The 23706-nt window shown below is 40.8% G+C and overlaps 1 protein-coding gene across 2 annotated transcripts in view; it reads left to right on the forward strand.

Annotated features, from left to right (window-relative positions):
- Nucleotides 1–17782, forward strand: part of LOC129815129 (bone morphogenetic protein 1-like) — a 56410-nt gene extending 38628 nt beyond the window's left edge. The window contains exons 11-20 of one of the 2 annotated variants that reach the window (XM_055868528.1): nt 2142–2287; nt 2616–2811; nt 3383–3508; nt 12147–12310; nt 12559–12739; nt 12888–13013; nt 13221–13348; nt 13751–13964; nt 16529–16779; nt 16949–17782. In XM_055868528.1, coding sequence (XP_055724503.1) covers nt 2142–2287; nt 2616–2811; nt 3383–3508; nt 12147–12310; nt 12559–12739; nt 12888–13013; nt 13221–13348; nt 13751–13964; nt 16529–16779; nt 16949–17083 — 1667 coding nt within the window. In that variant the 3' untranslated portion in view covers nt 17084–17782. The remainder of the gene's footprint in view (nt 1–2141; nt 2288–2615; nt 2812–3382; nt 3509–12146; nt 12311–12558; nt 12740–12887; nt 13014–13220; nt 13349–13750; nt 13965–16528; nt 16780–16948) is intronic. The other variant, XM_055868538.1, reaches the window with a different exon arrangement.
- Nucleotides 17783–23706: the final 5924 nt, after the last annotated feature.

Raw genomic sequence — 23706 nt, forward strand, 5'->3', positions numbered from 1 at the left:
TATGTATTGTAGGCTATGTTTACTTGTCAGAGTGCACAGTTACCTAATAAACAAATGCAGGTGGATTATATCTTCAAAATGCTTTATTATCCAAATGTAAAAGCATAAGGAATTACTATAGGAATAAATATCACTGATTTACAGAAATATTGGAACAAAGTTGTCTAATGAAGGCAAAACATGTAGAATTCTCTAATCCTCTTATGCTGTAGCCTACTCCGGACCTTCACATTGTTCAGCGCCATATTTTCCATTCCATCCCAGTGGAAACCCTGAGAGTTTTGTTTTTCGTTTTTCTCTGAATAAAATTTCTTTAATAAAATGAATTAAGCCAAATTTCTTAAAATCAATCCCATATACTATGTTATTACAAAAAAGGGTTGAAATTCTCTGGTAATGCCAATATGGAAGACTATCAAATGCTTCTCCAAGTTGCCCTCTGGTGGTCAAACTAGCACTAAATCGCATTAACATAAAAATGGCTGACAATTAAATAACGTGCCACAGACTGCTGCAGCAGCCCACAACTTTTAAAGGAGGAATCACTGTATACAGAATATAGCACTATTTGGTAAAATACCAAGTCCATATTATGGCAAGAACATCTCAAACAAGCAAAGAGAAACGACAGTCCATCATTACTTTAAGACATGAAGGTCAGTCAATGTGGAACATTTCAAGAACTTCGAAAGTTTCAAGTGTAGTTACAAAAACCATCAAGCACTATAATGAAACTGGCGCTCATGAGGACCGCCACTGGAAAAGAAGACTCAGAGTTACCTCTGCTGCAGAGCATAAGTTCATTAGATTAACCAGCCTTAGAAATTGCAGCCCAAATAAATACTTCACAGAGTTCAAGTAAGAGACACATCTCAACATCAACTGTTCAGAGAAGACTGTGTGAATCAGGCCTTCATGGTTGAATTGCTGCAAAGAAACCAATACTAAAGGACACCAATAATAAGAAGAGAATTGCTTGGGCCAAGAAACACGAGCAATGGTCATTGGAAATCTGTCCTTTGGTCTGATATGTCCAAATGTTTTATTTTTTGTTCTCTTTGTGAGACGAAGAGTGGGTGAACGGATGATCTCCGAATGTGTGGTTCCCACCTTGAAGCATGGAGGAGGAGGTGTGATGGTGTGGGTGTGCTTTGGTAGTGACACTGTCAGTGATTTATTTAGGATTCAAGGCACACTTAACCAGCATGGCTACCACAACATTCTGCAGCGATACTCCTTCCCATCTGGTTTGAGCTTAGTGAGACTATCATTTGTTTTTCAACAGGAGAATGACCCAAAACACAACTCCAGGCTGTGTAAGGGCTATTTGACCAAGATGGAGAGTGATGGAGTACGGCATCAGATGACCTGGCCTCCACAATCACCCGGTCTCAACCCAAATGAGATGGTTTGGGAAAAATTGGACCGCAGAGTGAAGAAAAAACCGCCAAAAAGTGCTCAGCATATGTGGGAACTCCTTCAAGACTGTTAAAGCATTCCATGTGTAGCTGGTTGAGAGAATGCCAATAGTGTGCAAAGCTGTCAAGACAAATTCCACTTTGTAGAATCTAAAATGTAAATTATATTTTGATTTATTTAACACTGTTTTGGTTACTACATGACTCCATATGTGTTATTTCATAGTTTTGATGCCTTCACTATTACTCTACAATGTAGAACATAGTAAAAAAAAGAAAAACCCTTGAATGAGTAGGTGTGTCCATGCTTTGACTGGTACTATATATAGTGGGGAGAACAAGTATTTGATACACTGCCGATTTTGCAGGTTTTCCTACTTACAAAGCATGTAGAGGTCTGTAATTTGTATCATAGTGAGAGACAGAATTTAAAACAAAAATCCAGAAAATCACATTGTATGATTTTTAAGTAATTAATTTGCATTTTATTGCATTGCATATATAGATAGATATCGAGAGAGATTTTCTTCCCTTTTTTAGTGTCTGAAAAAAGCCTTTGTTTTCTGAAACAGTCAAATTACGTAAGCTCTATACACAGAAACTCTTGCTTATCACTATATTCTCTTGATCTCAAAAGAAGGGGAAAAGGGTGAAGTTGATATTGTTGTTGGAAGAATTCATGGAAGTTATACCCCCCCTCCTTCTGCTTCCCTCTCTCACCAGCCATCTGTGGGGGAGAGGTGAACAGGGACAATGGCCAGATCCAGTCACCCAACTACCCTGACGACTACCGACCCAACAAAGTGTGTGTGTGGAAGGTCACAGTAGCACAGGATTTCCATGTGGGCCTCTCCTTCCAGTCATTTGAGGTAAAGGCTGTGAGGCGGGAACTGGAATGTAATTTTCACTCAATCCTGTACGAGACACCCAGACACTGCTGAGCAGGAGGAATAATCAGCATTCAATCTGGGATGACAGCAGCCCATGCAGCACATCCTCTTACTGCCAATCGTATAGTCCAGACACTTGGAGATGTAGGATGTGATGGAGACTTCCTCTTCATCACTTACAGGATTATACTGCTAAGTCGAAATAATCATATTTAAAACAGACATAGCAGAGATGTGAATTTGTAGGACAGTTGGGCATCCTGTGTCAACATCCTCCCCAATGTTCATTGCCTTATCTCTACCATAGATTGAGAGGCATGACAGCTGTGCCTATGACTACCTGGAAGTGAGAGATGGGAACTCAGAGAGCAGTCCACTGCTGGGCCACTTCTGTGGCCATGACAAACCAGACGACATCAAGACCAGCTCCAACCAGCTTTGGATGAAATTTGTGTCTGATGGATCAGTGAACAAGGCTGGATTTGCTGCCACCTTCTTCAAAGGTCAGATGTCAAGAATAGTGTCCATCCGTGATTAGTGTTTATGATGACACAGGATTGGGTAATATTTTGCACAGAAATCCTTTGAAAAATGTGGTACCAGGAAAGAATATGTGTGGTAATATAGGAGTTCACGTTCACATCTGTGCAGCCATCTTCTGATTATTAAACTGTATCCCAGGCCTTCACATTTATATTAACATTGACTTGACAAATTGCTGTTACATTTTGGGCTGCATCATTATTATTTTGATAATGTTCCAAGGTATGCTACTTGTTATTCCTTCATGGGATGCCATGACCTCTGGGTGAGATGAAAAATATTAATGGAGTATATGATGAACTCTTTATTTCTGTGGACTGAAAATATAAAGGGAAGGATGTAGAATTTATGGTTTCCTAGAATGCTTTGCTAAATGTTCTCGTTCTTCTTTCATCATGGCATATTACAACAACGTCTGTACTTGGAAGAGGTCGACTATGATGAACATACAAAGGGAGGGAATGTGCAGTAGAACTGATGGTTCCTTTCTTCTTCTTTATTGCATATCACAATGGCATCTGTGGGTGGTAGAGATGGACGAGTGTTTTAAGCCTGATAATGGGCGCTGTGAGCAGCGCTGTGTGAATACCCTGGGCAGCTACCGATGTGCCTGTGACCCTGGCTTTGAGCTCGCCTCAGACAGACGCAGCTGTGAGGGTGAGTGCAGGAGGTTATTACTTATCCATCTCCTGAAAACACCAATGTAGAATGAATCACACAACTTCACCATCCCACTCACTGGACAGTCTCAAGGTAACAGACAACTCAATCCACAGTCTCACATCACAAAATATTAATCTTTGCTATTGTCATAATTGATTAATGAGCTTCTCAGGAGAAAAATATCCCAATATTGACACTAGTGTAGCTGAGAAGCACTCATCAGTCCCTGTCTTCTAACTAAATGTTGATATTCTTTATCACTTGGACATCAATGTGCCAGATGCTTACTGTGGAGCATAAGTCATCGTTGGAGGATGGAGAAATTGTGCCCATTGTATGCAGAATAGTGCATAGTACTGTATGTCTTCATCCTCTGTAGGCTACATTTTTATACTCAGTGTCTTCTGCCACCTCAACAATGGTTTAATCATCCTTTATCGGAGGAAAGTGTGTTTTTATTACAGTCAGACCACTTCATCACTGGTCCATTAAGAACAAGGAGACGCTAAATGCATTTTGAATAAGCTAGGATACATGCAAAGAGTCTTTTCACACATTTCAGAGCAACAAGACCTGTACATTTTGAAAAGCACTCCATCAAGCTTTAATGGGCATCTGAGCCCATATGGAAAAGTTATGTATGGCAAAAAAGGTATATGTATATTACTTATATTTTATGGGCATATATGGTGGAAACATATATGCCAATATATGCTTATTTATATATCCACACATAAGTACACATACAGTGCCTTCGGAAAGTATTCAGACCCCTTGACCTTTTCCACATTTTGTTACATTACAGCCTTATTCTAAAATGGTTTAAGTTAAACATTTTCCTCAGCAATCTACACACAATACCAAATAATGACAAAGTGAAAACAGGTTTTTATAATTTTTTGCAAATGTGTTACAAAAAAAAAGAAAAAATGTATTTACATAAGTATTCAGACCCTTTGCTATGAGACTTGAAATTGAGCTCAGGTGCATCCTGTTTCCATTGATCATCCTTGAGATGTTTCTACAACTTGATTGGAGTCCACCTGAGGTAAATTAAATTGATTGGACATGATCTGGAAAGGCACACACCTGTCTATATAAGGTCCCACAATTGACAGTGCATGTCAGAGCAAAAACCAAGCCATGAGGTCGAAGAAATTGTCCGTAGAGCTCCGAGGCACAGATCTGGGGAAGGGTACCAAAAAATGTCTGCAGCATTGAAGGTCCCCAAGACTAGAGTGGCCTCCATCATTCTTAAATGGAAGAAGTTTGGAATCACCAAGACTCTTCCTAGAGCTGGCCTCCCGGCCAAACTGAGCAATCGGGGAGAAGGGCCTTGGTCAGGGAGGTGACCAAGAACCCAATGGTCACTCTGACAAAACTCTAGAGTTCCTCTGTGGAGATGGGATAACCTTCTTGAAGGACAACCATCTCTACAGCATTCTACCAATCAGGCCTTTATGGTAGTGGCCAGATGGTAGCCCCTTCTCAGTAAAAGGCAAGCTCAGAGTTCGCCAAAAGGCACCTAAAGACTCTCACACCATGAGAAACAAGATTCTCCGGTCTGATGAAACCAATAATAAACTCTTTGGTCTGAATGCCAAGCGTCATGTCTGGAGGAAACCTGGCACCATCCTTACGGTGAAGCATGGTGGTGGCAGCATCATGCTGCGGGGATGTTTTTCAGCGGCAGGAACTGGGAGACTAGTCACGATCGAGGCAAAGATAAATTGAGCAAAGTACAGATATGATTGATGAAACCTGCTCAGGACCTCAGACTGGGGTGAAGTTTCACCTTCCAACAGGACAACGACCCTAAGCACACAGCCAAGACAACGCAGGAGTGGGACAAGTCTCTGAATACCATTGAGTGGCCCAGCCAGATCCCAGACTTGAAACAGATCGAACATCTCTGGAGAGACCTGAAAATAGCTGTGCAGAAACACTCCCCATCCAACCTTACAGAGCCTGAGAGGATCTGCAGAGAGGAATGAGAGAAACTCCCCAAAGACAGGTGTGCCAAGCTTGTAGCATCATATCCAAGAAGACTTGAGGCTGTAATCGCTGCCAAAGGTGCTTCAACAAAGTACTGAGTAAAAGGTCTGAATACTTATGTAAATGTGATTTTTCAGTTTTCTAAAAACCTGTTGTTGCTATGTCATTATGGGGTATTGTGGTTAGATTGATAAGGAAAATAAATATCGGAGTGGTCTCAATACTTATGTAAATGTGATTTTTCAGTTTTCTAAAAACCTGTTGTTGCTATGTCATTATGGGGTATTGTGGTTAGATTGATAAGGAAAATAAATATTTGTATCAATTTTAGAACAAGGTTGTAACGTAACAAAATGTGTTATAAGTGAAGGGGTCTGAATACTTTCTGAATGCACTGTAAGTACATATGTCACATAAGTTGAAATACAGTATTCAATAATTGCCATTTTCATAAATCTGACATTTTTCTGCCTTGACTGGTACTGTATGTGCATGTATGTATAATACTTATAAGTTCATATGTTTGACACATGTAGTATTTAAATTGTTATTACATATATGTCACAATACATGTTAACAATATGTGTTAATATGTTACGGGAGCATTATTTCAGTGATATTTTTAGTCATGGTAATAAAACATTAGAACAAACGACACAAAACACAAACGTAATTTAATCCTATAAATGTTTTTCTCACGTCGCTTCTCAATTCAGCTATTTTACAGTTTTAAGCTGTTCACACTTGTCCCTTTGTTGCACCTGGGAAACGCTTCATGGCAGCATCTGTAGGAGGAAAGAAACAAATAGAAGATAAAGAGCACAGAACAGTTAGGTGTTGGGTTTGGGGTCATAGAATGCAATAAAAAAATATTAAAAAGGAAAAAAACAATGTGAAAAGCGTATCAGATTCAAATCAAATTTTCAAATCAAATTTATTTATATAGCCCTTACATTAGCTGATATCTCAAAGTGCTGAACAGAAACCCAGCCTAAAACCCCAAACAGCAAGCAATGCAGGTGAAGAAGCACGGTGACTAGGAAAAACTCACTAGAAAGGCCAAAACCTAGGAAGAAACCTACAGGAACCAGGCTTTGAGGGGTGGCCTGTCCTCTTCTGGCTGTGCTGGGTGGAGATTATAACAGAACATGGCCAAGATGTTCAAATGTTCATAAATGACCATCATGGTCAAATAATAGTAATCACAGTGAACAGGTCAGGGTTCCATAGCCGCAGGCAGAACAGTTGAAACTGGAGCAGCAGCACGGCCAGGTGGACTGGGGACAACAAGGAGTCATCATGCCAGGTAGTCCTGAGGCATGGTCCTAGGGCTCAGGTCCTCCTCCGAGAGAGAGAAAGAAAGAGAATTAGAGAGAGCATACTTAAATTCACACAGGACACCGGATAAGACGGGAGAAATACTCCAGATATAACAGACTGACCATAGCCCCCGACACATAAACCACTGCAGCATAAATACTGGAGGCTGAGACAGGAGGGGTCAGACTAATAGGGTTAGAGGCAGAGAATCCCAGTGGAGAGAGGGGAACCGGCCAGGCAGAGACAGCAAGGGCGGTTCGTTGCTCCAGAGCCTTTCCGTTCACCTTCACACTCCTGGGCCAGACTACACTCAATCATAGGCCAGACTACACTCAATCAATTTAAATATCATGACAGTACCAGCACACTGTCAAATGCTCATTTGCAATCGATTAACAATAACCTACTTACCAATTATTGCGGTCACTTTTTCAGGATCCAATCCGTCTTTTTTCTCCCCATCTTCTCCCCTTTTAGCTTTGCCACCTAGAATTCTTCAAATAGTTCAATGTGTCATAAAAAAATTATCCAAAGTCATAATGACGCAGCCAGATATTTAAATTTGAGTTAGGTCAGAATATAATGACTCTGTCTTATCTGTACAATGTCACAAATGACACATACATAGACTGTACCACAGCCATTGCCGCTTAGAATTAGAATGAGCAGAACGGACATTCCCAACTGAAACGGTGTTGGTTTGGGTGAACAGCAAGTAGCCTATTTTCACAGGCGATGAATCTCCGACACAACGCCTGTTATCCTTATGGGCATTCTGAGATGGAGATCCCCCCCCAAAATTACACATTGTGATTTGATCTTCAAACTTGGAGAAAAAAATGAAGAAAAATAATCCATCTGCAAAACATTAATAATTCAGTCAGATGCTGTAGACTAGAAAGTACTACACTGCAATGCACATTTGTGGCCTGCTGGAGGTCATTTTGCAGGGCTCTGGCAGTGCACCTCCTTGCACAAAGGCGGAGGTAGCGGTCCTGCTGCTGGGTTGTTGCCCTCCTACGGCCTCCTCCACGTCTCCTGATGTACTGGCCTGTCTCCTGGTAGGGCCTCCATGCTCTGGACACTACGCTGACAGACACAGCAAACCTTTTTGCCACAGTTCGCATTGATGTGCCATCCTGGATGAACTGCACTACCTGAGCCACTTGTGTGGGTTGTAGACTCCGTCTCATGCTACCACTAGAGTGAGAGCACCGCCAGCATTCAAAAGTGACCAAAACATCAGCCAGGAAGCATAGGAACTGAGAAGTGGTCTGTGGTCACCACCTGCAGAATCACTCCTGTTTTGGGGGGTGTCTTGCTAATTGCCTATAATTTCCACCTTTTGTCTATTCCATTTGCACAACAGCATGTGAAATTTATTGTCAATCAGTGTTGCTTCCTAAGTGGACAGTTTGATTTCACAGAAGTGTGATTGACTTGGAGTTACATTGTGTTGTTTAAGTGTTCCCTTTATTTTTTTGAGCAGTGTATAAGTACAGTAACATAATATATCCTCTGTATTTAATATAGTCATACTAGCTAATACATTGACTTGTAGCCCTTTTTTATATTTTAAACTACATGAACCATACTCAATATTGAGCCAGCTAACGTTAGCCACTAATTTAATAGCAACCCTATAGGCTTGACAGGCTAGGGTTAACACAGTTAGCTTTGTGTTAGGTTATACAGTTTTTCTAAAACAAAATACAGAAGAAATGGTTGAAATGGTTAGTTGTCACAGGAGTCTTCTAGTGTTGTTGAGGGCAGGGGCCCAAAATAAAAGTGGATTACAATCACATACAGTCATTGATTACAACAACAATATGTAAACCATGTTTTATAAATACAATGTGATTCCATAACCCTATAGGCAGCCAAAACTTTAGGGTACGAAAATAAACATTCATAGGTTTTTGTGCATTTTAAAAACTGGTGCAGTACCAGTCAAAAGTTTGGACACATCTACCCATTCAAGGTTTATATTTTATTTTACTATTTTCTAGATGGTAGAATAATAGTGAAGACATCAAAACTATAAAATAACACATATGGAATCATGTGTAACCAAAAAAGTGTTAACCCTTTGACCCGTACGATCTCGTATTTGTGATCATTGTTGAGTGGTCCCTGTAGCGTTCGATCACAAATATGTAATTGGAACAGTAGCAACACAGCGTATGAGGCAACAAATGTGTCTAAACAGCATTGTTGTCTGAAAAGCATCTAAACAATGTTTTGTGCTGATGGGAAATAAAGGTCTTCACAACTTTATTCCTCAATTTCACATTTTATTGTAAAAGATAAATGCGAACTTCATCATCCATACATCACACGCAACACATCCACAGCTAAACTCATTACATAAACCAGTCTAAATAACAGGTTGCACTGACAAAAAAACAAAACGTAAGTTAGACACCTAACACTGAACTTGTTTACAATGTACCACATCTCTGGTGAGCACAAGGGAGAAATGTAATATTGTTTAGAAAAGAGATGCGTGTCAGCTAGGCTAACAACATCTATATTCTTTATGATGGCAGCCATGTTTGTTTATGTTTGACTTGTTGAAAACTACCTAATCCCAGAATGCCATTCACTATAAGACACAAAAAACAACGTCAAAGATGGCTGTGCCCATTGTCTGGAAAAATATGAATTTAGTTCAGCCACATTTCAGCATATTACAAATCTTCTATGTACTTGTTACAGTGTATACAAGAACCGGAGCACATGACTTGACAAGTCGTTTACTGTTTTTGACAAATCACAACACAAGTAAAATGTTATCACCTCACAGATCATCACACCAAATACAAGCCTACCGCCTAGCCTAATCGTATCACAAAAGCTAAACAGGGATGAAACCATTTTAGTGGGATTTGTGGGGGAGTTCATTTCATTTGAGGCGTTTTTTTTCAAATCCATGGGGGTAGAAATGGGGAAGGTATTGTGGGGGGATATGATGCAGGAAATATTACTATGATGGGGGATTAATCAATAAATTGGGGGCAAACACAGGATAAGTTTATACGCTAAATAGAAATAAACCCCTTCGGGGGGTCTGAGCTGGCAAAATTACAATCTGATGGTGCGATCAAAACTACTGGGAACTCGTAAATCTCTGACTTCCGACATCACTGCATTCAAGACAACTGGGAACTTTGAAAAAAACAAGCCCCGACTGGGATTTTCCCTCTGGATTCCAACTCGGGAACTCGGGCCTCTTTCTAGAGCTCTGACTTTCCGACCTGTCATGGTTTGACCTAGTATTTTTTTAGTTCCCAGTTGAAAGCACCATAAGTCAGTCGAGTGAACTATCCCTTGTTATAACATCTTTGGTCTGACAGATGCTTACGTGAAAACCAGAATGCATTGTATGATGTCAACAAAATGGCGCCACACATAGCCAGCAAATAGCTTAGCATTAGCACATCATAATCAGTACAACCTTCAAAAAAGTATTTTACACACATCGTATGTGTCCATTACAATCTATGCAAGAAACGGAAAGCATGATTTGCCAGCAGTACTTGAAAACATGATTAAACCGTTAATTCAATTATGATCCATACATACAAATGGTGTGCAACAGTAGAAACGACAACACAATATACAGAAAATAATCCACTTACTTTGATAGGAACGCATACATGTCCAAAGTTTGTAAGGAAAACAATGAAGGCAATTCAGGTGCCAGCCAGATAATGTGCTGGGGGGAAAAGTTTGGTCAAGGCCTGTTCTGACTAGAGATGCGTAATGTCTTCATACTTGATCTGGGGAAACACTGGGGAATTGGTTGGGCTCTTGTTGAAGAGAGAAGTTTGTCCCCGGCTCAGTAAAGCCTCAAACATGTGAATTAATGAGGAGGTGGAACAAACCTCAATTCAAACTGTTGTTAGAAAATAAAACTTAATTTAAAATTGACTAGTTTAAACATAGCCTATAGATAATTAGCAGGCAACGTGCCTTGGTTTGAGGGCAGGGTTAGGGTTAAATAAATAAATAAATACTTCACAGAGTTCAAGTAAGAGACACATCTCAACATCAACTGTTCAGAGGAGACTGTGTGAATCAGCTCTTCATGGTTGAATTGCTCCAAGAAACCACTACTAAAGGACACCAATAAGAAGAAGAGACTTGCTTGGGCCAAGAAACACGAGCCATGGACAGTAGACCGGTGGAAATCTGACCTTTGGTCTGATGAGTCCAAATTTGATATTTTGAGTGTCTTTGTGAGACGCAGAGTAGGTGAACGGATTATCTTCGCATGTGTGGTTCCCATTGTGAAGTATGGGGGAGATGGTGTGGGGGTGCTTTGCTGTTGACACTGTCAGTGATTTATTTAGAATTCAAGGCACACTTAACCAGCATGGCTACCACAGCATTCGGCAGCGATACGCCTTCCCATCTGGTTTGTCCCACTATTATTTGTTATTTAACAGGACAATGACCCAACACACCTCCAGGCTGTGTAAGGGCTATTTGACCAAGAATGAGAATGATGGGGTGCTGCATCAGATGACTTGGCCTCCACAATCACCCGACCTCAACCCAATTGAGATGGTTTGGGATGAGTTGGACCGCAGAGTGAAGGAAAAGCAGCCAACAAGTGCTCAGCATATGTGGGAACTCCTTCAAGACTGTTGTTAAAGCATTCCAGGTGTAGCTGGTTGAGAAACTGCCAAGAGTGTGCAAAGCTGTCATCAAGGCATATAGTGGCTACTGTACTTTGAAGAATCTAAAATATATTTTGGTTACTACACGATTCCATATGTGTTATTTCATAGTTTTGATGTCTTCACTATTATTCTACAATGTAGAAAATAGAAAAAAAAAGAAGAAAAACCCTTGAATGAGTAGGTGTGTCCAAACGTTTGGCCATATATTACTTTTCCATATGGGAGGTTACATTAGTTGGTGTGTTTTACCCTCTTTTGCATTAAGAGGACATGATTGCACTTTGTGTTGTATAAACCTGTCACTTTCTTTTGTATTTCCTACTGCCACTCGAAATGTGGTTATTCTTAATTTCTGTACTTAGTGGATGCTTATTTCATTTTTTAGAGCTTTGATTCAAACCATGGTACATATTTCATAACAGGACTACATAGGTAGGACCTGACTTTCTTATTTGCTTAATTAATGTTGCAATTTGAAACCTAGGGAGTAGTGTCACATTCACGTGCGTGATACTTTATTGAACTGTGAACAAGCTCCACCTTCCCTAAACTATAACTGTTATGTGGTTTGAGTTGTGTTGCCTCGTGGCCACGTGTCCTCCCCTAATGTCAGCTCTGTATCCCCCCAGCAGCTGCGTGTGGAGGCTTCATTACCAAGCTTAATGGCTCCATCACCACTCCCGGCTGGCCCAAAGAATACCCCCCCAACAAGAACTGTGTTTGGCAGCTGGTGGCCCCCACACATTACCACATCACCCTGCTGTTTGACGTCTTTGAGACCGAGGGCAACGATGTAAGCATTATAGCCTGAGAACACCCTATAATGCTTACAAATGTTGTGAGTGGTTAGGAATGGGCGTTTACAATGGCCTCACAGTGAAGGTGACCATGAAGATCTCTCCTCATGAGGGAAATGATTGTCTAGTCCTGTAAGCCAGTGTGTGTGTGTGCTGTGGTTTACTTTTAGTTATTCCATAGTACTTGCTCCAGTTCCTCTTGAGGTGTGTCTGACATGTCCTATGTGGTCTCTTCTTCCCTCAGGTGTGTAAATATGATTATGTGGAGGTGAGGAGTGGACTGACCGCTGACTCCAGGCTTCATGGGAAGTTTTGTGGAACAGAGAAACCAGAAACCGTCACCTCCCAATACAACAACATGCGCATTGAGTTCAAATCAGACAACACAGTGTCAAAGAAAGGCTTCAAAGCCCAATTCTTCTCTGGTAAGCCTTACATTTTTTTTTTGTTGCAACAAACATACTTTAAATGTATGTTTAAAGTATATGGTCAATGGTTCGAACAGTCTAGTGTCACTAAGGGTTTACTGTAGGTGGGTTTAGCAATTTCTGACAATGTTCTGTTCCCATGCAGACAAGGACGAGTGCTCTAAGGAGAACGGAGGCTGCCAACAAGAGTGTGTCAATACCTTTGGGAGCTACAGTTGTCAGTGTCGCAGTGGCTTTGTGCTACATGACAATAAACATGACTGCAAGGAAGGTACAGGATAACTCCTATTTTAATGGATTTATCCATACATTTACATAGAGCTATTTCTGTTCATACATGTACCTATCCATATTTATCCATCCAGTATTTACATACAGCCCTTGACACCCTATTTTACATGGATTATGACATCAAAGAGTTGGGGATAGGATATTTCCTCTTGTATTACTGATTGAATCAGCAATGTTTATCTTTCAGCTGGCTGTGATCATGTGGTGAGCAGTGTGTTAGGCACCATCACCAGCCCCAACTGGCCTGACAAATACCCCAGCAAGAAGGCCTGTACCTGGGCCCTCTCCACCACCCCAGGCCACCGCATCAAAATCGTATGTTTACTGCTGTGTCATGATCAAACCAAGTCAAAATTCATTTGTCACATGCTTCGTAAACAACAGGTGTAGACTAACAGTGAAATGCTTACTTACGGGCCCTTCCCAACAATACAGAGAGAGAAATAATAACACAAGGAATAAATACTCAATGAGTAACGATAACTTGGCTATATACACTGGGTACCAGTACTGAGTCGATGTGCAGGAGTACAAGGTAATTGAGGTAGAAATGTACATATATGTAGGGATTGGCATAGTTTTAATGACACCTCTTATGTAATGCTTACAATTTACATTATAACGGTATATAGTCATTAGTGGAAGATGGGTCATGTAGATTATTACTGTTGTTAATAGCTCACCACCTACCTCACTGAAACTACATAAACTTTTAAGGCTTTCAATGAGATTGACATGGAGGCTCATCTGGAGTGTGCCTACGACCACCTGGAGATCTACGATGGGCAGGATGGCCGGTCCCCCAGTCTGGGACGCTTCTGTGGCATCAAGAAACCCTCGCCAGTCATCTCCAGCGGCAACGAGATGTTTCTGCGCTTCTTCTCTGACAACTCAGTTCAGAAGAGAGGCTTTGAGGCTTCACACAGTGCAGGTCGGTGACACATAGTGGCATTAGCATTTTTTGATACCAGAAGGAAAAGGATTGAAATGGATAATTCTCATTGGTGCACACGGGGATATGGTTGAATTGCTAGCATGTTGTTTTTATTTCAGAGTGATGAGAATAGTCAACTAATATTCATTGTATAATACATTATTCAACCTTTTTCCATGTAGGTCTGGTCAATCCACCGCCATAACCTATTTAAGATATTGATAATAATTGTTACGTACGCCTCTTGTAGGGAACGCAACAACCTACTACATCTCAACTCCCCGTGGAGTGAAAAAGTATGTGATCGTAGGTGCGGCGAAGGACGACAGAGGCAGAGAAAAATCCTATTTACAGGGAAATTAATAGTCCTTAACACGGTAATATGGGGAAAAGGGTCTGGACGGAACCAAAGCAAAGAAAGTAAAATTAAGGAGTCCCCTCCTACCTTACCACTTCTTACCTAACCTTTAGCACCACCCGGCAGCTAACCAAAATACATGGGGTGATCCGCCCAGGCCTTACATAGTGTGCATAGACAGATTAAATAGTACGGGTTATGTTTGCCCGCAGGCCTCTTGCCTAAACACTCCCAAGGTGTGTTCCCCTTCCCCCCCTGGAAACAAATGAAACTGAATAATTTACGTGAACAATTTCAATTAACCAAAAACACTAAGTCCTTTTGGCATACAAACCTTTGAAGGAGCGGCTACAAAATAATAACAACAAAACTTTCACTGACCAACAACCAACAAAGGACATAAAAAGAAGCTATCCTCCATGACGAAGGAACAATGGCTTTTATCAAGCTTGAGAAGGCATTCTTAATTGAAGAGACAGCCGTTTCCCCTGACGAGGGGGAGGGGTCAGAGCTCAAATCAGCGATGGGGCCGACCAATCAGCTGCTTTAGGATTCCAGGAAGCCATTTCCTGATTTACACACACATACAAACCAACAACACAGAAACTGGGGAGCGTAACAATAATAATCATCCATTAACCCCAGCAGACCAGATAAGTGGTATTCATTCATCTTACCAAGGTCTTTGATCCAGTTGGGACTAATTTTGGCCATCAGATCAATCAAAAAGGCATGCGTTTTCCCAAAGACAACTCGAATTACTGGGAGGTTGAAAAGGATGTGCAACAAGGATTTGATCCTGGGACCATTGTTTACCTCCATCATTAATGATCATCTCTCTGTGTCTACTGATGCAAATGTATTCTTGTATGCTGATGTCAATGTCTCTGGTTTTTGATTCTCATCTTGTCTTGGTATTATATTATCCCTATTTTTTTTCACCTTTATTTAACTAGGTAGGCTAGTTGAGAACAAGTTCTCATTTGCAACTGCGACCTGGCCAAGATAAAGCATAGCAATTCGACACATACAACAACACAGAGTTACACATGGAATAAAGAAAACATAGTCAATAATACAGTAGAACAAAAGAAAACAAAAAGTATATATACAGTGAGTGCAAATGAGGTAAGATAAGGGAGTTAAGGCAGTAAATAGGCCATGGTGGCGAAGTAATTACAATATAGCAATTAAAACACTGGAATGGTAGATGTGCAGAAGATGAATGTGCAAGTAGAGATACTTGGGTGCAAAGTAGCAAAATAAATAAATAAATACAGTATGGGGATGAGGTAGGTAGATAGATGGGCTGTTTAGAGATGGGCTATGTACAGGTGCAGTGATCTGTGAGCTGCTCTGACAGCTGGTGCTTAAAGCTAGTGAGGCGGATATGAGTCTCCAGCTTCAGAGATTTTTGCCATTCGTTCCAGTCATTGGCAGCAGAGAACTGGAAGAAAAGACGACCAAAGGAGGAATTGGCTTTGGGGTGACCAGTGAGATATACCTGCTGGAGCGTGTGCTACAAGTGGGTGCTGCTATAGTGACCCGTGAGCTGAGATAAGGTGTGACTTTACCTAGCAGAGACTTGTAGAACACCTGTAGCCATGGCGACGAGTATGAAGCGAGGGCCAACCAACGAGAGCGCACAGGTCGCAATGGTAGGTAGTGTATGGGGCTTTGGTGACAAAACGGATGGCACTGTGATAGACTGCATCCAGTTTGTTGAGTAGAGTGTTGGAGGCAATTTTATAGATGACATCACCGAAGTCGAGGATCGGTAGGATGGTCAGTTTTACGAGGGTATGTTTGGCAGCATGAGTGAAGGATGCTTTGTTGCGATATAGGAGGCCAATTCTAGATCCCTGGTCTGGTTAGATCCCTAACGTACATTATGTTTGTAATGTGTGATTCAGCAGGCAGCGTGACAACATCTACATTTTTTGTCAGGACCCATGAATAATGAGATATGAATTCATTAGTATGATTGGGGGTGACAATGCCCATGTTGCCACCTGAATTTGTGGTTTTTGGTCTCTCAACTAAGAAACCAAAGGGACAATAGATCAGCTTTTTCAGATGGGTATAATGTTATAGAAGAAACACTGCCTTTCAGATAATTATTTGTTGATAAATGGGACATTCCATATCTCAATGAGTTCCTTCTCTGGGGCTCTGTCTCTTTTTTGTGGCTGTGCGTTCTCAGAGTGTGGAGGAAGCCTGAAAGCTGAGGTCAAGACCAAAGATCTTTATTCGCACGCCCAGTTTGGGGATAACAACTACCCAGGGGCGTCTGACTGCCAGTGGGTGGTCTCCGCTGAGAAGGGCTATGGAGTAGAGCTCATCTTCCAAACCTTTGAGATCGAGGAAGAGGCAGACTGCGGCTATGATTACATTGAACTATTTGACGGTGCTGATGTCAAGGCCCCAAGGCTTGGTCGCTACTGTGGATCTGGGGTAAGGATGACAAAAGGTTTCAGTACACCTACTAGACTGTAACAGCTACTGTACATATATAGTGCTACTGTATGTAGCACTTCACAAAATGCCAGGGGTGTTTGCCTACTTAAATAATTGACAGGTATAAGATAATCTTTCTCTCTCTCTCTTTTTATTTATCTTCCAGCCTCCTGAGGAAATCTACTCTGCTGGGGATGCCATTGTTATAAAGTTCCATTCTGATGACACCATCAATAAGAAGGGCTTCCATGTACGGTACACGAGCACAAAGTTCCAAGACACATTGCACACAAGCAAGTGAACCCCTCTTTACCGAGACTTAATAGGAGACTGTGCACCCCAAAGCGTTGACACTCCCAGTTCCCTAAGAGGAGCGGATGCTTGGATAGCTGCCCCCCCCCATACCCCACTCCGCTCAAAGCCAGCTGTAAGGAGTCAAGCCATGCAGCAGTAGAGAGCGTTTTCAAGTTTGTATCATTTAGATTAGGGAGGGTGGACGAGAGAGTAGATATGTGTGGGAGACCTGAAATGAATTCCCCAAAAGTTTGTCATTTCCTCAAGATAACAAAAAGGATCCCACAGGCCTGTAAGGATCAGTGGGATGGTGGTATAACTATGTAGGATACAGGATTATCAGGGTTTAATGGAATACTCCCAAGGTCCCCGACCACCTCCTAATTTGAAATCCAGCTGAGCCCTAACTTCTTGGGAAGATAACCTTCCCACCTTGCCTTGGTTTCTAAATATGTCTATTTACTCTTGACTTAATTCTTGGCACTATACTGTGTATCATTGAGGGTTGCACATTGATGATTAGGAAAGACGGATAGAACCGGGGAAATTTGTTTTGAGCACACAGTTGTAATTAGTATGGTCTTGCAATGCAGAACAGGTATGATCCCCCCCACACATGATTGATGTTAGCAGAACAAGAAAAATGAACATGTGTTGTTATTCTTTTCAAGGGCTAGGCTAATAAATATAGATACATGTAGATTAAGGTGGTGGTCTGTTCTTTTCCAATTGTTTTTATGATTTGTCCCAAATAAAGACTCCCCTACGTACAGTTGAAGTCAGAAGTTTACATACACGTAGGTTGGAGTCATTAAAACTTGTTTTTCAACCACTCCACAAATTTCTTGTTAACAAACCATAGTTTTGGCAAGTCGGTTAGGACATCTATGTTGTGCATGACACAAGTAATGTTTCCAACAATTGTTTACAGACAGATTTTTTCACTTATAATTCACTGTATCACAATTCCAGTTGGTCAGAAGTTTACATACACTAAGTTGACTGTGCCTTTAAACAGCTTGAAAAATTCCAGAAAATGATGTCATGGCTTTAGAAACTTCTGATAGGCTAATTGACATCAGTTGGGTCAATTGGAGGTGTACCTGTGGATGTATTTCAAGGCCTACCTTCAAACTCAGTGCCTCTTTGCTTGACATCATGGGAAAATCAAAAGAAATCATCCAAGACCTCCGGAAAAAAATGGACCTCCACAAGTCTGGTTCATCCTTGGGACAAATTTCCAAACGCTGAAGGTACCACGTTCATCTGTACAAACAATAGTACGCAAGTATAAACACCATGGGACCACGCAGCCGTCATACCGCTCAGGAAGGAGACTCGTTCTGTCTCCTTGAGATTAAAGTACTTTGTTGTGAAAAGTGCAAATCAATCCCAGAACAACAGCAAAGGACCTTGTGAAGATGCTGGATTAAACAGCTACAAAAGTATCTATATCCACAGTAAAACGAGTCCTATATTGACATAACCTGAAAGGCCGCTCAGCAAGGAAGAAACCACTGCTCCAAAACCGCCATAAAAAAGACAGACTACGGTTTGCAACTGCACATGGGGACAAAGATCGTACTTTTTGGAGAAATGTCCTCTGGTCTGATGAAACAAAAATAAAACTGTTTGGCCATAATGACCATCGTTATGTTTGGAGGAAAACGGGGGAGGCTTGCAAGCCGAAGAACACCATCCCAATCATGAAGCATGGGGATGGCAGCATCATGTTGTGGGGGTGCTTTGCTGCAGGAGGGACTGGTCCACTTCACAAAATAGATGGCATCATGAGGGAGGAAAATTATGTGGATATACTGAAGCAACATCTCAAGACATCACTCAGGAAGTTAAAGCTTGGTCGCAAATGGGTCTTCCAAATAGACAATGACCCCAAGCATACTTCCAAAGTTGTGTAAAAATGGCTTAAGGACAACCAAGGTATTGGAATGGCCATCACAAAGCCCTGACCTCCATCCTATAGAACATTTGTGGGTAGACCTGAAAAAGTGTGCGAGGAAGGAGGTCTACAAACCTGACCCAAGTTACACCAGCTCTGTCAGGAGGAATGGGCCAAAATTCACCCAACTTATTGTGGACAACTACAAATACCTAGGTGTCTGGTTAGACTGTAAACTCTCCTTCCAGACTCACATCAAACATCTCCAATCCAATGTTAAATCTAGAATTGGCTTCCTATTCCGCAACAAAGCATCCTTCACTCATGCTGCCAAACATACCCTTGTAAAACTGACCATCCTACCAATCCTCGACTTCGGTGATGTCATTTACAAAATAGCCTCCAAAACCCTACTCAATAAATTGAATGCAGTCTATCACAGTGCCATCCGTTTTGTCACCAAAGCCCCATATACTACCCACCACTGCGACCTGTACACTGTCGTTGGCTGGCCCTCGCTTCATACTCGTCGTCAAACCCACTGGCTCCAGGTCATCTACAAGACCCTGCTAGGTAAAGTCCCCCCTTATCTCAGCTCGCTGGTCACCATAGCAGCACCTACCTGTAGCATGCGCTCCAGCAGGTATATCTCTCTGGTCACCCCCAAAACCAATTCTTCCTTTAGCCGCCTCTCCTTCCAGTTCTCTGCTGCCAATGACTGGAACGAACTACAAAAATCTCTGAAACTGGAAACACTTATCTCCCTCACTAGCTTTAAGCACCAGCTGTCAGAGCAGCTCATAGATTACTGCACCTGTACATAGCCCATCTATAATTTAGCCCAAACAACTACCTCTTTACCTACTGTATTTATTTATTTATTTATTTTGCTCCTTTGCACCCCATTATTTCTATCTCTACTTTTTTTTCTTTTTTGTACTTGCTATATTGTATTTACTTCGCCACCATGGCCTTTTTATATTTTTATTTATTTATATATATTTTGTTTGCCTTCACCTCCCTTATCTCACCTCACTTGCTCATATTGTATATAGACTTATTTTTCACTGTATTATTGACTGTATGTTTGTTTTACTCCATGTGTAACTATGTGTTGTTGAATGTGTCGAACTGCTTTGCTTTATCTTGGCCAGGTCGCAATTGTAAATGAGAACGTGTTCTCAATTTGCCTACCTGGTTAAATAAAGGTGAAATAAAAATAAAATTGTGGGAAGCTTATGGAAGGCTACCCAAAACGTTTGACCGAAGTTTGTCACGATGTGCACAACTGGTTGAAGGTAAGTCAGGTGCAGGAGAGCAGAGATGGGTGATAACAGGCACACTTTATTCATTCCCAAGGAAAACAGTGATAACGCCCAAAGTACAAAAACGGTACAATAAACAAAACACACAGGTCAAACACATACCCGGTGCAAACCAGCCTTTTGCGAACCACACGTAACAAACAAACAATTCCATACACAGACATAGGGGGAACAGAGGGTAAAATACATTTAGTCAGATGAGGGAATGTGAACCAGATGTGCGGAAAACCAAGACAAAACAAATGGAAAATGAAAAGTGGAGCGGCGATGGCTAGAAGACCGGTGACGTCGACCGCTGAACGCCGCCCAAACAAGGAGAGGGACCGACTTCGGTAGAAGTCGTGACAAAGTTCAACAATTTTAAAGGCAATGCTACCCAATACTAATTGAGTGTATGTAAACTTCTGATCTGCTGGGAATGTGATGAAATAAATAAAAGCTGAAATAAATCATTCTCTCTACTATTATTCTGACATTTCACATACTTAAAATAAAGTGGTGATCCTAACTGACCTAAAACAGTGGGTTTTTACTCGGATTAAATGTCAGGAATTGTGAAAAACTGAGTTTAACTGTATTTGGCTAAGGTGTATGTAAACTTCCGACTTCAACTGTATTTATTTGGACAGTGAAGCTGAAACATTTAATTTGGCTCGACACTCCATTTTGGATTTGAGATCAAATGTTTTATATGAGGTGACAGTTCAGAATGGCACCTTTTATTTGAGGGTATTTTCATACATATCTCTTTTACCGTTTAGAAATTGAAGCACTTAATTTACCTAGTCCCCCCATTTGAAGGTGTCATAAGTATTTGGACAAATTCACTTATAACGTATTAAAGTAGTCAATCATTGTATTATTTGGTCCCATATTCCTAGCGCACAATTACTACATCAAGCTTGTGACTCTACAAACTTGTTGGATGCATTTGTAGTTTACTTTGGTTGTGTTTCAGATTATTTTGTGCCCAATAGAAATGAATGGAGATAATGCATTGTGTCCATGTCACGGCCATTGTAAGAAGTGGACCAAGGTGCAGCGTGGTGAGCGTACATATTCCTTTTATTTAGAAAATGACGCCAACAAACAGCAAACTAAAAAAACAGCCGTGAAGCTTACAGGGCTAAGTGCCACTAACAAAGTCAACTATCCACAACGAAAGGAGGGAAAAAGGGATACCTAAGTATGGTTCCCAATCAGAGACAACGATAGACAGCTGTCCCTGATTGAGAACCATACCTGGCCAAAACATAGAAACACAAAATCGTAGAAAAAAAAACATAGAATGCCGAACCCAAATCACACCCTGACCAAACCAAATAGACATAAAAAGGCTCTCTAAGGTCAGGGCGTGACAGTCATTTTGGAGTCACTTTTATTGTAAATAAGAATAGAATATGTTTCCAAGCACTTCTACATTAATGTTGATGCTATCATGGATTATCCTGAATCAATCCTGAATAATGAGTGTGAAAGTTAGAGGCACAAAGATTATACCCCCAAAACATGCTAACCTCTCACTATTACCAATAACAGGGGAGGTTAACATTTTTTGTAGGGTACGATATTTATCATTCTTTAATTTTCTCACTCATCATTATTAATGATTCCTTCATGGTTATCCTAAATCATGGTAGCATCCACATTAATGTAGAAGTGTTAAGAAACAAATTATGTTCTTATTTACAATGAAAGGCACTTCAAAATGACACAATACATTATTTACCATTTAATTTCTATTGGGCACAAAATAATCTGAAACACAACTAAAATAAACTGCAAATGCATCACAAGCTTGATGCATTCATTGCGTGCTAGGAATATGGGACCAAAAAATACTACTTCAATACACTGAAAGTGAATTTGTCCAAATATTCAAGACACATTTTCATACTGATCGCCTGTGAGAATTGAACCCACAACCCTGGTGTTGCAAGCGGCATGCTCTAACAACTGAGTCACACGGGACCACTCCTGATGTGTGTGGGTTGTATCAGCCTGCATGTAATTGTATCAGCCTGCATGGTGGAATGAGAATGTTTTCCTCAAAGTGCTACTGCTAATGGTACACACAAAAAAATGACTGTGCAGGTTTAAACTGCTCGCTCTCTCCCGCTCTTTCTTGATTTGTCAGGGATGTCTCGGACGTGGTCCATCAATTTTATTCCAATAATTTTGACGCATTACTCAGCTCGGTTCAATGTAGGTTAAGCCAAAGGGATCACAGGAAGAAAGACTGACACACCTACACAGAAAACTCTTTTCAAATTACCTCTTAAAACTTCTTTAGGATAGGGTGCAGAGTTTTCACTTAGGGAAAAATAGCGTGCCCAATTTCGACTTCGTTCTACTCATCCCCAGAATATAAGATATGCATAAGATATGCATATAAGATATTAGTAGATTTGGATAGAAAACACTCTGAAGATTCTAAAACTGTTTGAATCATATCTATAAGTATAACAGAACTTATATAGCAGTCAAAACCCTGAGGACTAACTTATTTTTTTTAAGTCACTCTGTTCAATGAGTTATTATGGGAAAGCCAGAATTCTAATCACTATAGCCGCAGTTCCTACTGTTTCCACTGGATGTCGCCAGTGTATGGAAAAAGTTTAAGGTTATTCATTTGAACAATGACAAAGAAAAACACCAGGAAGTAGAGTGACGTCTTTTGTTTTTGTTTGATAGTTGAGCAAGATTTGAAAAGTAGCTTGAGTGTTTTGATCTCCTCTATTGAAAACAGATTGACCCGTCTTCAATTTGATCGATTATTAACGTTTACAAATACCTTAAGTTGTATTACAAAAGTACTTTGAAATGTTTTGGCAAAGTTTAGAGGTAATTTTTTAGATATTTTGTCGTGACTTTGTGCAAATTGGACGCTGTTTTTTTCTGGTACAATGGCGCCAAATAAATGGACAATTTGGATATATATGGACGGAATTAATCGAACAAAAGGACCATTTGTTATGTTTATGGGACATATTGGAGTGCCAACAAAAGAATCTCGTCAAAGGTAATGCATGTTTTATATTTTATATCTGCGTTTTGAGTAGCGCCAGCATGGTTGAAATAGGCTACACTCTCTTGTTGACATTTTGCTATCATCAGATAATAGCATCTTATGCTTTCACCGAAAAGCCTTTTTGAAATCTGACATGTTGGCTGGATTCACAAAGAGTGTAGCTTTAATTTGGTATCTTATATGTGTGATTTAATAAAGTTTGACTTTATATATATTTTTTGAATATGGCGCTCTACAATTTCCCAGGCTGTTGGGACGCAAGCGTCCCGCCTATCCCAGAGAGGTTTTAATGAGTTTCCTCTTTCCTGTGCTCTGATATGCACAGATCCACCATGCAGAAGTGTGTTAATGCCTGTTACTGTTTGTGCTGAGAC

The sequence above is a fragment of the Salvelinus fontinalis genome, chromosome 2 (genome assembly GCF_029448725.1).
Source record: "Salvelinus fontinalis isolate EN_2023a chromosome 2, ASM2944872v1, whole genome shotgun sequence".
Classification (NCBI taxonomy): Eukaryota; Metazoa; Chordata; class Actinopteri; order Salmoniformes; family Salmonidae; genus Salvelinus; species Salvelinus fontinalis.